General features: G+C 37.2%; 1 protein-coding gene across 1 annotated transcript; it reads right to left on the minus strand.

Annotated features, from left to right (window-relative positions):
* Positions 1 to 1,623: 1,623 nt before the first annotated feature.
* Positions 1,624 to 14,227, minus strand: LOC121889048 (lamin-A-like). The gene is made up of 16 exons (XM_042400739.1): positions 14,128 to 14,227; positions 13,670 to 14,011; positions 13,135 to 13,428; positions 12,921 to 13,046; positions 12,462 to 12,622; positions 11,399 to 11,593; positions 11,049 to 11,153; positions 10,848 to 10,886; positions 8,731 to 8,841; positions 8,050 to 8,154; positions 6,256 to 6,315; positions 5,927 to 6,001; positions 5,053 to 5,220; positions 4,079 to 4,186; positions 3,587 to 3,700; positions 1,624 to 2,996 (listed from the first exon to the last, which is right to left on the minus strand). The coding sequence occupies exons 1-16, from the start codon at positions 14,222 to 14,224 to the stop codon at positions 2,943 to 2,945; spliced, it is 2,154 nt and encodes a 717-aa protein (XP_042256673.1). The 5' UTR covers positions 14,225 to 14,227; the 3' UTR covers positions 1,624 to 2,942.
* Positions 14,228 to 15,521: the final 1,294 nt, after the last annotated feature.

Consider the following 15,521-nt stretch of genomic DNA (forward strand, 5'->3'; position numbering starts at 1 on the left):
TGTATCCCCTCAGTCTTTCACATCCTCATCAGTAGCTTAGAAAAGATACAACAATCCAATAACTACATGTTGCTATGAACAGACCAGGAAAGGAAATTATTTTTATTTAATAACTGAGCTCTAATGCATTTGAGACATTTGTATTTTTTTCATTAGCAAATACTACATGAACTTCAACTTCGGTAGTTTAAATATGAATTCTTCCTGTTTATGTGCATGAACTATTAGCAAATCTGTTCTGGCACAGACTCTTCATTCTGCATGCCTGAGCTGCCAAACAGGACAGTTAAAAACAAAAAAAAAACAAACACATTATTGTCATTCTTGTTACTGTTGTTGTTATTTCTCCATGCTTTCACCTCCACTTTGTGTCCCCACTGTCTTATCTTTTTTCTCTCTCTATCCCTTTAAACCTCTACAGTTTCAAGTAAGGTTGCAGCATCGGACTAGATCTGACCCCTTGTTTGCATAGTAAATCTGTCTGTAGAATCACTTAAGCTGACAAAGTAGTTTGGTTACCTTTCCTATTGAAACTCCAGTCGTAGTTTTTCTCTGAAATGAATTTCCTGGTTGAAGATGCTACTGTGATGGAGCGTCCCCAACCTTCCCACCCCTCAAGTGATCAAGTGATGATGACTTGTAGCAAGAGGGTTTGAAATCCATATGTATTTTTCTGTTCCACCAAAATAGCTCATATTAACTGTAGTCTTGTGTATTTTATGTCATAATCAATAGCTGTATCAAATAAAAAATAAATGTCATCCATATAGATTGCAGTTTGTCAGCACTGACAGAATTCAGGTCTGCAAATGTGTTATTTTTCCTACATGAATTGTAAAGTACAACAATTTGCTAAATGTTTGTCTTGATTATTATTATTTTTTGTTATTATTTGTTTAAACCATATTTTTAACAGAAACATAAATTGCCATGTTCACAGCAAATGCTGTCTGTCATTTACTGTCAACAATTAAAGTGTTCATCATTGAGTGTGTGTAAAAAAACAAAAAACAAAATAACTTCTGGCTCACCATGTGACACAATATTGAATAACTACATGAAAGGTTATATGTATAAATATTCTTTACCTGACAGAACATGTTTACATGAATAAAGATAGGCTTATACCCTGGGGACATTTTAAAACAAAAAAATGATTTAAGAAAAACTGCATAAGGGATAATGAATTCAGTGTTGGAGTTTCTTTCCCCTGGAATAATACCTTAATGCCAAAGTAATGGGATTTCTGATAATAGTTCACAAGAAGAGTACTCTAAAATCTCCTCTCCAACTGATGGGGAGAAGGAAGGAAAAAAGGTGGGGAGGGGTTGGTAAAGTCAGACCTGTCAGCCCAGGTCTGAAAACATCTACATGCCCGTGATGAAAGCCCTTCAACTGCGCCGCGCCTCGATGTGCACGAGGGTGCGAGGGCCCGTCCAACGCTGCTTGCAGCTTTAATTGTATCTATATTTGTTGAGGTAGCAGAATTATTCATATTTGTATTTGTATTTGAATAAAAGTTGGAAATAGGTGTAAAAATACAGTTTTTGTTTTTATTACACTTTTAATTTTAGGATAGGACAAACATAAAAACAAACATAAATATTCAAACGCAGCCCCATAAGCACAAAACACCACGTACAAATCCCAACAAAACAAAATCTACATATGCATCCATTAATGTCAAATATCAAGTATGTGGTCATTGTGAAATAAATCACAAAAGATTTATATATAGAACTCATTATCTCATCATCCACCAAACCTCCAGCTTTGTTGTCCCAACAATATTACAATAGGCACCAATTGGTTAAACAATACCTACAGTGTAACTTCTTTGATATTGATTAACAGGTTCATTATTGAGTAATTGGACCTTGAGGGTGTTATATTGCCGTTGAAGTCTACCTATATGTTTGAAAGTAGTCTAATTTTTTCTACATACATAACTGTTTAGGACAAGAATTTCTGTAAGTTGTTTAATTTATTTCCAATGGAAAATTGATGAATTTTAAACAAAAGGTTTGACAATCCCTTTGTGTATCCTTCAGTGGCATGAGCTAACGATCCTTCTGACCACAAACTTTTAAAGGAAAAGGTAAACACATTTATTGTTTCAGGGGGGAAATATTCATCAATGTTTGTGCACAAATGTAATTACCACAGATACATTATATTAATGCACAACAGGCTTTCAGTAATACTTGCCGTGTTACTGTGCCATTGTATTGTCATTTACATGTGGAATTTAGCAAATGACAATATAACCCAGATATTTGATGTGAATAGTGAAGCTAGAAAGAAAACTTTTTTGAATTGTAGCATAATAAGTGGTCTTTAAGAATGGATCTTTTCAATGGCATGTCTGAAAAATGGCTCAGCTCCACTTAAACAAAAGGATCACTATGCAGGGAGTGTAGTGATGTACATTCCTTGCACAGGAGTCGCACTTATATAGTGACTAGAAAGGCGTTATATAAGTGCCGTCCATTTACAATTTACCATTTTAAAAAATAATTTATTATTCAAGCAATTTCATAAAACACACACACACAAATCTTATGATAATGTTATGAATCTAAATTAGAAGAGTGGTTTCAGGCAACATTTTTTCAGCACGGTGTAACAATATCACCCTATAAATACAAAATTATATATTCATTTATTGATGTAAAGCTGAATTTCACAGGACAAATAATAAAAAAAAACAAAATAAAATATTTGAAACTTGATATTTATAAAAGAAAATATTCAACATCTGGACTCTTAAAAGTATTTGTGTCAGGGTCAAATTTAAATATTAGTTATCCAGCCTTTTTATCTCAGTGTTACAAAAGCCTGAGTGAAATATACAGTCTTTGTATAATAAATATACAAATATATATATAAGACAGTACAAAATACTGAATATCAAAAAATGTCTCTATTGTCAAGTTACCATTTCAGTGTGCACAGTTTACATCTTTGGTGTTTTTGACTTTTGTCTTGGCCATTACCTGTTGGTGACAGAGAAAAAGCAAAATGGTGAAGTTATTAGGTTGACTGTAGCTGCAGGAGTAAAAAGAAAATTTGGTTTAATAAGTACACGATATGGCCAAATGTATATGGACACCTGAACATTACATGTTTGTTATTCTGCTGCTATAACTCCTCCACTCTTCTGGTTTCAGACTTCCCAGCAAATGTTAGAACCTAGCTGCAGAGATTTGCTCCCTTTCAGCCACAAGAATGTTAATGAGGTCCAACACTGATGTTGAGTGAAAAGGTCTGGCTGGAGTTGGATGGACTTGAGGTCAGGGCTCTGTGCAGGCCAGTCAAATTCCTCCACAGCAAACTGGAAAACCCTTTCTTTATGGAGCCAGTTTTGCCCATGGAGATGCTGTCATGTTGAAACAGGAAAGGCTCTTCTCCAAATTTCTTCAAAAGCACGCTATTGTCTAGCATTAAGATTTCCTTTTTCATTGCAACTAAGAGGCTTGGACAAAAGTATATGTGTATTTATTTATATTGTGTTTTTTTTCTGCTTAAGTGAATTTATTGGCCATATAGTGTATTTTTCAAGGTGTGATGCGAGGTGATGTTGCACCTCTCCAGAGCAGCAGACGAGGGTGACCAGCAGTTCATTTGCAGGGCCCCAGGATTTCCACAACACCAGGTCAGTGGGGGGACTGTGTGCGACATCACTGCTTGAAGGCCAGATCTGAAAAGAGCAAACTTCACAGATTTACCATACAAGTAAACATTAGTGTTAATAAGTGAAACAGTCTATCACTTGAATAAAAAAACACTTGGTTTCAGGTTGTGATTGGCTAGTCACTCTGCACAACAAGACAACGTTCATTCTATTTTGCAGCAGACAAAGCTGCTGCCAGATATGTTTTTTATTCATGTATTATTATTATTATTATTATTATTATTATTATTATTATTATTATTACTACTACTACTATTATTATTTCAAATGAAACTCAATGATAGAACCAGGTAGTTTTAGAGGAACAGTTGAACAAATTTGAAAGGACAAAAGAAAGAAAAGGAAAAATGCAACAAACACACATTGAAAATCAAGAAAACTCACAGTGACAGTCTTTCCAGCCTTGAGTGTGAAGGAGGGCAGAAATGTGTATATGATGAGTTGTTTGTTGTCAACTTGTATTTGTAACTCCCAGCATCCCAGTGGTTGGTCCTGCATGAGAGAAATTGTTCGGGAGAGGGAGGATGAGACACAGACTGATAAATGAATGTTTCTCTACATAAGGGAGTATACACTCAATATCTAAAGTCTAATGTTTCTTTCATTTGATCCGGACCAAAGAAAAAAATGATACAATTCTGTATCAATTCTGTTTTTTTGTTGTTACACTGGCAAATTACAACATTGACTGGACTGTTTTGGTGATGTCATCCTGCATCTATAAGCAGTGGTCACACCACAAGGTGACATTAGCAAGTCTATGTGAAAGAGGTGGGGCCCGGAAGCTCACAGGGCTAGTTGGTGAACTGCTGTAGCTGGTGAGCTAATCGATAACACACTAGCCTCCAAGTCAGTCACAACAGCTCTCCTAGCTTCTGTATATTTTCCAACCAGCACCTATCACATCTGGAGGTTGAAGTATCTTAAAGTGCCGCCAGCGGCCGCTAGCTGCTTCTACTGACTCCCATTCAAAAAGCCTCAACTTTTCTCTAGAAATACTGAGTCAGTCATTAATTTCAACGAGTCATTATGGTCTCAATCTCTTAATTCACACCCTCTACTAAGTATGCTGGTGGTCATTTTGGAAATTAATGCTCTGTTAATAAGATCTGAAGACTTATAGTAGCTTTGATGTCTGCTGTGTGGGTGTGTCTATGAATGCAAGTATGTCATTTTACCTCTTTACATGAAAACAAGATGAAATTGATTCTGAGCTCATTTGAACAGTCCATTAGCTATAGTTGAATAACCTATCTGGAATAGCCTTGGACACGCTTAGTTCATGTATAGGTACAAAATTTAATTTGCATGATAAAATAGGACTCAAATACTGTTCATCAACAAACAAACAGCATTACCTCATGGGACATGTTTGTGAGATGGACATTTTTGCCGTCCAGGTCGACCTCCTCAACATAAACACGTCCCCTGACTGAGCCCTGACTGGCAGCGCTGGTGTAGACACCCTCCTGAGACTGTTTCTGAGAATTCTGAAGTCCCAGCACTTTAAGTTTGCTTTTCTCTAGCTGAGAGGGAGAAGACAATACACACACACACACACACACACACACACACACACATTTGTGATATTGGATCAAACAAATAAAATTGACTTGACCTGACTACCTCTGATGAAGTCAGCCTGATGATTATCATAATTGTTTCTTTTTTTTTTGGTTTGTTTTGTTTTGATTGCTTTGTTTTTAATTTTCTTTTTTCTTCAGGGGAAAAAATAAAAATGGAGGACAAAATGTCACACATAATATGTAAATGTGACCTGCATAAATAAAATATATAAAAAAAGACAAATCAATTATGCATTAACTGCTGAATGGATGACAAGTTCTTTGTCCAGACGCTTAGAGGACAAGAGGAATCCATGTTAATCACTTTTACTGAGCAGTTCATGGTAACGGATTACATCACCCACTGGACATGAAGGAGGATAATAGCTTCAGCTGAATTCATTTTTACACAGAACAGGATCTCACATCTATTACAGTGGACTCTGGTTAGAAATGGATCGTTTTACTGCCACTATGAGGAGGAAGAATGGTTCAAATTTTGGATTAAAAAGAATTAGACACATCACAGATTATCACACTAATCACATGCTACACAGCACCGGTCACTAAAATCTCCATCATATCTAACCCAACACTGAAAGGGAGGGAGAGTATGTGTGTGTGTGCAGGGTATGAGGGTATGTGCATGTTGTATGTGTGTGTTTACTTCTTTCTCCAGGATCCTGAGCTCTGCTGACGTGTTTTTCAGTTGCTCTTGGGTTTTCCGCAGCTCTTCAAATTGCTAACAAACAGACAGATGGATGTTAGTCTTCCAGCAGTGGTTTATTGCAGCAAGTAAATGTGTTTCCAAAGCCTGATATATCTTATTCCTCTGTGCCATAGACCTCTGTTGTTCAAAAACTATTAATAATATGTCAGTGAGTCACACTGCTGCACTGGGTACAAAAAAAGTATGTGGCTGAAGCAAAAATGTGTAACCTGTTGAAAAGATACACAAAGGGAGAGATAACTAGCCAGATTAATGTGAGAGTTAACCTCATTCATCTTGGTCTCCAGCTCCTTCTCCCTCCTCTGCTGCTCATCCTGTAGCTGCCTCTTGATGTCCAGTTTGGGTTTCATCCAATTGGGAGAAGAATACAGAGAGAGACAGGTACAAATGAGAAACACCTTCTTTTATTAAGGCATGAAAGTGATTATACACCTCAATGACTATATAACAGAGAAAATCAAGGGTCCTTCAAGATCTAATTTAGCTTTACATCCAGCTGCAGGTAATACAAATCTCTAATGACCTTTAGGAGACTTCTGGCCATTATTTTCAAATTTATGAAGCACAGTCTTTGGGTCTTGGTTGGTACCTGGATAATGATCTGCATTAGGCATTTAGTCATCCCTTTTTGTAATTGAAAACAATGTCAGTGTATTATAAATGTATTGCTAATATTGTTTCTTTATTATTAAAAGGAAGAAAAAACATCTTTGGAGAAATATGTGAGATGAGATTTATTTTTGTGAAGATCTGTTTTGAAGATTATCTTATTTTGATAATGGTTGAATGCTTTATATGATTATATTCTTTATACTCTGATGTAAATTGCTTGCTCATGGGGGAATTGTTGGGTCTCTGTAAATTAAAGAGTACGGTCTTGACCTGCTCTATGTGAAAAGTGCCCTGAGATGACTTTTGTTGTGATTTGGCACCATATAAATAAAAATTGATTGATTGATTGATTGATTGATTGATTGATAAATTGGGAACTATATAATATCAGTATCGGTCTCAAATATCCCATATCAGTCGAGCTTTGTAAGTTAGATAAGAAGGACACTTTAGTAGGAAAGCTAATGTGGGTTGTTGTTCAGAGTCTGAGGCTCTTGCGTTGTGTAGCAGGATACTGTCAGGCTCAGTGTAACTGTCTGGTCTGCCAATGATAGAATGACACATTATCTTTATACAAGATTTGCTGCATGGAAATAAGGACTGCAGCTGTGTAGATGGAGAACTAATGGTATTCCAATGAATTAGCACAAACTAGAGGGTACCATCATGAAAGGAAATTTGAAATATAAATTTCTCCCTTTTGGTTTCTGAGTTTTTCTCAAAGGAGAGCACAGGACGAGAAGTCGTAGCAGACCAAAAAAAGAGGCAATTTAGACAAGTGTTTTTTACCATGGTTGACTATCTGTACAAGACTCGTAAGACAGGTCTGGACCACTTAATTAATTCCATTCACAGCTAAGAGAACATTCAGAAGTACAGAAAAATGATGAATGTGACCACTAAATCACTCGTTGCACTTAGTTCTTGCATGAGACCCATTGTGACTTAAATTCAGTGTTGTTCAGTGGTGCACAATTCTGTCTAAGAATGTGATGTGGATTTTTATTTCCTATTTCAGGAAGCCATATAATGTATTGTGGTACATCTACCATGAACACTTCCAAGGAGGAAGTGGTTTTGGTTTCCTTTCAACTGAGACTGGAGAGATAAAGAAAACCATGTTCTTTTATTAAAACAGGCTAATCTAAACCATTCTGAAGATAGAAATTTAACATCAGTTTAAAGTCTTGGTTATTCAACACATAAAGTTATGATGATCTTTAAGAGACTCCTGGTCTTAAACTACTTTAGCCCTGTTCTTTGTATGTGGCTAACTGAGTTAGCTTGATTTGATTCAAAGTCTATCAATTGATTAAAAATTCATTTCAAAAAAACTACCATAAAATTAAACTTTTGCACATTGACAGAAGTTTATCTTTCTCTCCTTACTAGACTAGACTATCATGATTATCTCAACAGATACAGTAAAATTAATGTTAGAGATGAACCTCTGTGCTGTTGGTCTCCAGCTCCCCCATCAGGCTCTGCAGGTTGGTTTCCCTCCTCTGATTGTCATCACAGAGCTCCTGAACTTCAGCTTTTTTTTCTTCAATCTGGGAGGAAAGAGAAGATGAGAGATGATATGAGAGACATGTTTAATTATAAATGCATATTTGAGTGAATATACTACAACAGAGAAACCACAAAGGCTATGTGAGTAATGGTTTAAATTGTATGTCTGATTTAAGTTACTACCAACATCTCTGAAGGTGCTTAGTCATAATCCTTAAGATTTTCATGAAATCAAACCATTTATGATAGCAGTATTTTTTCAATAATAGCCATTCACTGTATTACCATTCTGTAGTAGAGTGTGAGAATGTGACAGACAAGCTACACAAATGTGGGATTTACGTTCTGCTTTAATTAAGGTATTTGAGTTTTATGAGAAAAAGGCTTCAGGATGAGGACTCTATTCTTCTTGGATTAATAGTATCTCAGGGACACTTCCCAATCAGAAAGAGTGGGTGGTGGGGTCATGTTATATTGCTTATAAAATCATTGCATTTGATTTGTTGTTTTAAATGTGCAAAAAATAAAAGAGACAAATGAAGACTTGAAGAGAAACAGAAAACAAACCAATAGTTGGCTGGAAATAAATCTTTTGAGGAAAAGATATAAATATGAACCTTCTTGATTGTGGCCTTTAACTCCATCTCCTTGGTCTCCTGCTCCTCCTTCAACTTCTGTACTTCCTTTTGAGCTTCCTCCATTCTCTGCTGTTCCAACTTGTTAGAACCCTGGACCACATTAAGACGTGTGACAGAACATACAGTACTATTAACCCGGTCTCACAATCTGTGTACAAATAAAACAACTTTACACTTTCAAATTGCGTGCAGTGCATACGCCAAAGTCCAATTTTGTGTGCAGGTGCTATGTCAATTTAATGCTGCATTTTCAACCTTTTCATGTGTTATTTAATGCCACTGGTGAGGTTTAGGCACAAACCCCACTTGGTTAGGGTGAGGGAAAGATCATGGTTTGGGTTAAAACACTAAAATGTGGTAAAAATGTCAAAAATTCCGAACATCACAGTAAAAATCTCCAGTCCAATGTCCAGTTGTTATTCTTGAACATGGCTCTCCTGCTGCTCAGCAGCTCTTTGCCTCCTTACTATCTAGCCATCTACCCATCCCACCTACTCCTAATAAGCCAAAAATTAAAGGAAGTTGCATTATATGATGTCACTTCCCTGAGAAGGATTGGCATATCCCCTACACGCAAAATTGGACTTTGGCGTATGGACTGCATGCAACTTGAAAGTTTAAATTGTGTTGTTTGTACACAGATGGAAGAGATCGGGCTGAGTCTCACTGCCTGACCACATGTTTCAAAGTCAAGAAAGTCAATATCCCCAGAGTCTGTGGTTGTTCAACCCAAGTGTGAACTCCACCCATGGACCCAGGTTAACAAAACTAGAGATTCCCCTCTTCTCCCTCTGCTCTCTTGTGTGGCCTGAAGATGCAAGAGCATGCCTAAGATTCAGAAACTAAGTTTTCTAGTGCCAGCAGCTACCACACAAGTCATATAGCGTGGCATATTCGTGGCACGGCTAAGCAAGACTGTTTAACTCAATCAATGTATTGCACATGTATTGATTTGACTAATGTTATGCACTGACCTATTGTTGTGATGTCCTTGTTGTTCATGGTCAGGTTATTGCATAGTCACACCGCTAGGTTAATGTTACCATGCTTAACACCTGTTGCACCCAGTAACTTGCATGCAACTAACCTCTTCCTAACTTGGCACCTTTAGCATACACCAATTGGCTTTGAACAGAGAACCACACAGTTAACAGGTTTAAAATCCAGTTTGCACACTTTGCTTCTTGCGACACATGTGTTTTCAAGACACCACAGGGCCTTTTGTCTCTGTGGTTCTGCATGCTGTGTAGTCAGTCACCAGGTGACTTCAGCCAGGTGACACACACACACACACACACACACACACACACACATATACACCTGTATATAGGTACATTTAGTTAGATTACATATTGTGTGTTTTGCTCTTTTACCTTCTTTTAAATAAATGCTTTTGGATACACATGCTGTTTGTTTAATGTTGCATGAGAATGAGTTTTGCAAACCTCTGCTCTGCAAAGAACTCCAAAATCCTTAAACCTTAACTAGTTGTTATTACAGTAATTTTGGTTGTAGTTATTAAGTTAATTATTAATCAGAGTTCAAAATTGATAGCTTAGTAAATTTTACTGACCAAATTGTCTTTTTCGCTGACTCCACAGTGGTGCTATATTATTATTAATTCTTATTAATAATTTCTTTTGATTTTAATAATTAATAATTATCTAATAATTAATTATTTCTGATAGCCAAACCTGAAGCCAAGGCCCAACAGTACTATATAATGACCCATATGCATCTGATTGCTGCATAACAAACTAAGCTGTCATTGTAGTAGAAAGTCTGCAGTTCAGTGACAAAGTTTCTGCGTAGTTGTAGATGTGTGGGTGCTAACATATGGTTTCCCCTTCAGTTTATGCTGTAAAAATTAAAATTCCCTCTGCTGCTCCTCAGCTCTGATAAAGTTGTTCAGTGCTGCTCAATTTTATCTGTCAATTAATGACCATCAGATAATCCAGTCTGTCTATCTCAACAACAAAAATAATGAATATATGCCAATAATGGACTCACTTGGTGTTGTGTTGTTTTCACTGCTGAGTCAGTTATTTTCTACATTAAGAAATCTCAGAATAAGTTATTGCACCATGATCACTTACCCATGAAAAACGGCTTTGGGAGTTTCGAATTCTCATCGACTGGAAAGAGATGAGACACATGAGTAGCATATTAAATACTAAGAGGAAGTAAGTGTAAATAAGAGTAAGAAAGTCATAGTGTATGGATTTAGTCTGCCTCAAACAGCAGAGATGATGAGACATCTAAATAAATACAAAAGTATTAAGAGAAGATAAAATAACCTCCTTGTTCTTGGTCTCCAGCTTCTCCTTCAGGGTCTGCAGGTCTCCTTCCTTCCTCTGATGCTCTTCATGGAGCTGCTGCAGCTCAATGTGTTTATTTTCAACCTGGAGGGACAGCGAGAAATAAGATGGGTGACATGTTCATGTATTAACGTTTAAACCTTAATACTACAAACTGACATCTATGACAGAAAATAATACATTCTGGTCTTGACTCAGTCTGGACTTGGTCTCTACCCCATTTGGACCCGGTCTTTGAATTACTGTATTTTTGCCTATACTATAGAGGGCATAAAGAATGTGACTACAAATGGGAATCAGTGTATTATATTATTCAAGTGAAGATAAACCTTCTTCTTCATGGTCTCCAGCTCCTGCTTCATGGTCTCCACTCTGTTCTCAGCTTCCTCCCTCCTCTGCTGCTCCTCCTGGAGCTGCCGCTTAGATTTCCGCTTGCTAAACTGAAAGAGAGAAAAAATCAGCATCAAAAATGCAGGACATGATTTTGTTAGGACATGTGAGTGAAGTTGTACAACACATTTTGTCTATGTTTTCTCTCCTTCTGTCTCTTGGTGTCTTTTTTCCTCTACTGGAAAAAATAATGGATCCATTATTTTTTACATAGCCACTGTGACCCATTGGTTTGTGGACTCCCGTTTTGAAGCCTCAAGTTTGCATTTTGACCGTCGATTTTTGGAGCCAGAAGTGACCATATTTGGACAAGAGGGTGGAGCTGGCCCTAACGCTAGTGTTAGCTGTCAGCTTGGTTAGCATATACAGTCTATGGTTAACTGTAATAGTGGTAATGCTAATTTTTGCTAGCAAAAGACAGGTTTAAAACCATTAAAACAAAATGTACTTACTGGAAAAAAACTGAACACCCTCCTTAGTGGGTCTTTTAGTACAACCAAACACTGAACAATACTTTACTAGGTGACTGAAATGTTACAATTAACTTTCATGAACTGAAAACACACTGAAATAGCAATGGCTATGGCTACACCTATACTCTGTGAATCTGGGGTTATGCTATGGTTATGTTAAGTAACCAACATTGTCGCCATGATAGCGACTTGCCTGTGATGGCACCCACCTGTCACTCAAAGCAGCCATGCCCTTAATTATGCATAACTTTAAGCCTTAATAAAATTTAAACAGGTGAGTTATATAAAAAAAAATCCCCCCCATACAGTTGTCATGAATGGGGAAATTAGCTATAAAGACCAAAACCATTTTTTTTACCAGGTTGTGAACATGTTTATTTCTCCTGTAAAATTGGGCATTTTAACAAGGGAGTCTATGGGGGTTCACTCACTTTTGAAGCCAGCCTCAAGTGGCCATTTGAGGAACTGCAGTTTTTGGCACTGCTGCATTGGCTTGACTGGAGATGACTCTACAGTGTATTTTCCTTACCTTTTTGTTTTTCTTTTCTGTTTTTCTATTTTTATTTTCTGACAATGTGGTAGTTGGCATAAGCTGCTCTCCCTCTGTTCCTTTTGCAGTAAGAACCTTCACTTCAATGTCATTCTCATTTAATCCTCTTTCAGTTTTGTCCATGTTGCTCCTCTTTCTCTCTGTGTAAAAATAAAGTCAGTGACATTTACTTGCATTTTAGGAAGGTATCAGATTATATGAGACATCACAGTCTAAACTGAGGTATACAAAGGGCTATAAAAACAAGACGCTTAACAATGTGGCTGATTGGGTATAAAAGTAGCAACATTTTTCACTACTCCATAACCCATGAAATACTGACATTGTGATCAAATGAATTGTAATTTACACAATTACACATTTCTCAGCACTATTCCCATGAAAAGCTATAAGAATAACTTGACATTTACAAAGCACTGCAATTAATTTATGACTTACTGATTATGTTTTGCCTCCACACAAAAGAGACAACTGCAAAAATGAACACGATACAAACAGCCAAACTAACAGCCAAACCAATATTGATAGGTACTGCAGAATTGCATGGGAACATGAAGAAATCATCTGAAATGATAAAACACAGAATGACATGACATTCATATAAAGAGGACCTCAGCTATCATCACTATCATAAAAAAATGACCATTTCTACCTGGAATATAGATGTTTATCTCTCTGGTCTGTTTGGTGTTGCTCTGCTGGACTCTACAGGTGAAGTTGTTGTTGTGTCTCTTCTCCACAGTCACTCTGCTGCTGACAGTATAGAGGTCATCAGGACCTCTGACTGTCTCTGTAGGTCCAGCAGAGAGGAGGTTTCCCTCACCATCCAGCCAAAACACCTCAGGCTCTGGATACCAGCCTTTAGACTCACACTGTAAAACCACTTTTTCTCTGTCTCTGTCAGCACCTGCTAAAATGACAACGGATGAGGATACAGCATCCGATGCTGAAAAAAAGAAAAAACAGTGCTGTCAGTTAAGATGAAGACCAAATTATTAAAATTGAGAAATTATCTTGATAAGATTTCTATTTAATGACACACAACTATAAGGTAAATAGTTATATATAAGGTAAAGCATTTTGCAAAGAATCAAACATTTCAAATATGGATAAAATATGGATAAATGTGCTCTTGCATTGGACTGAAAAAAACAAATTATGATTAAACAGATTATGCTTCCACTTACCAACAACTAGTTGAACAAATGATTGTTTTTCCAGTGTCGGAATGAAACATCTGTATGTTCCATGATCAGAGAGTTGTACTTTTGAGAGTTTCAGTGAAATGTTTCCGTTCTTCAGCTCATCGGTGAACAGTGATGTTCTTCCCGCAAAGGATTTATGTTTTTTACTCACAAGCTCCACACCATCACGCCACACATGGACAAATCTGGGGTCCAGGTCAGGTCTCGTCCACTCCAATGTCAAGCCAGCAGCATCCACCGCAGGTTGCAGATGACACGGAAAAATGATGTCATCACCAAGTGTTGCTACTATTGGCTGAGATGAACCAATCAGCTGAGACTGACCTGGAAACCCAAATGTCTGTTTTAATGTTCCTAGATGAGCTGTTGAGCAGTCTATGAAATACACAATGAGCAATATTATGCTGGAGCACTCATGTCTGTATTTGTGTGTAAGTTACCTCTACAGAAGTGTATTAGGAGAATATGGAAGACCAGAACACTGAGAGCTCTGAGATGAGATTTAAACGGCAGTCTGTCTGTCTGACAAAGCATCATGGAGCTCTGAAAATGGAACAGAAACCAGTGATAATCGTGTGGAAAAACTATGCTTTTGAATTGTGTTTTATACAAAATAAAGTAATTCCTGGATAACTGTAGTGAACATTACATGTTTGGACTTTGAATTTTTACTGAAGGTTTCAACTAACCAAAAAAAAAGAAAATCTTTGCTCTTCTCATGAGCGTAGATTTGGTTATAACAGTAAGAGACAGTAGGGTCATGTCTTTACCGATGTGTTGCTGAATTGTCACTACCAGTAATTTTACCGGTGTCAAACCATCTTGTCATTTTAACTCTCCATAATATTATTGATAAGATATATGTAGAGTTGTCAAGTTTGTGTGTTTCCTGCAAAAAAAGAGGGTTATTATGATAAAAAATGAAAAAGATGGATATAATATAGGGGATACGCAACTTGATGATCTGGCAACCCCCAACTTTAAGCTGTATGAAGCTGAGGTCAGACCAAACTGAGGGAGTTAATATGGCTAGCAACAAAGTCCACAAAGTTATAAATTGCACAAGCCAACTGAAGCCAATTTGGAACGGCCACGAGATGCTCCAACTGACTCCCATTCAAAAAGCCTCAATTTCTCTAATTTTTTTCAACAAATCAATATGGCCTCAAACTCTTAATTCAGGCCCTCTGATAAGTGTGCTGGTGATTATTTGGGAAATTATTGCTCTGTTAATAAGATTTGAAGACCACAGTAGCCTTGATGTCTGCCGTGTGGGCATTGATTTACAGCTGTGATTGACAGTTGGCTCTCCTGCTGCTCTCCCCGGTTCTGGGACTCACACTGAGACAGACTATTGTCAAAATATTCCACCAAGTTTAATGTGATTACAATACATGCCATGTTAGTTAGTTAATGTTAGGGCCCCAAAGGGGCGAAGACCCTATTGTATTTCGTGTGTTTCTTTCTTTCTTTCTTCTTTATTATTCCGCCACTTCAACCCTTAATTTGACCCCCTAAACATGTTCAAAAACTCACCAAATTTGGCACGCACATCAGGTCTGGTGAAAAATTTGATAAAATGTAAAAATTATCTCCCAAAGTGCCAAAATGTGCTCTATAGCACCACCTATGTCACTACAATGGCCGCCATGGCCCGTAGGAATGTCGTTATTCGTCTCATCAAGACCTACAAATCATATGCTGACACCCCTGACCTAAATCCAACAGGAAGTCCACAATATGCCCATCAAAGTACAACTTTGCGCCAATTTTGGACCCTCAAGAAATGCTATCTCCTCCTAGGGCATTAATGGTATCGGCTTCAAACTTTAAT

The sequence above is a fragment of the Thunnus maccoyii genome, chromosome 22, assembly GCF_910596095.1.
Source record: "Thunnus maccoyii chromosome 22, fThuMac1.1, whole genome shotgun sequence".
NCBI lineage: Eukaryota > Metazoa > Chordata > Actinopteri > Scombriformes > Scombridae > Thunnus > Thunnus maccoyii.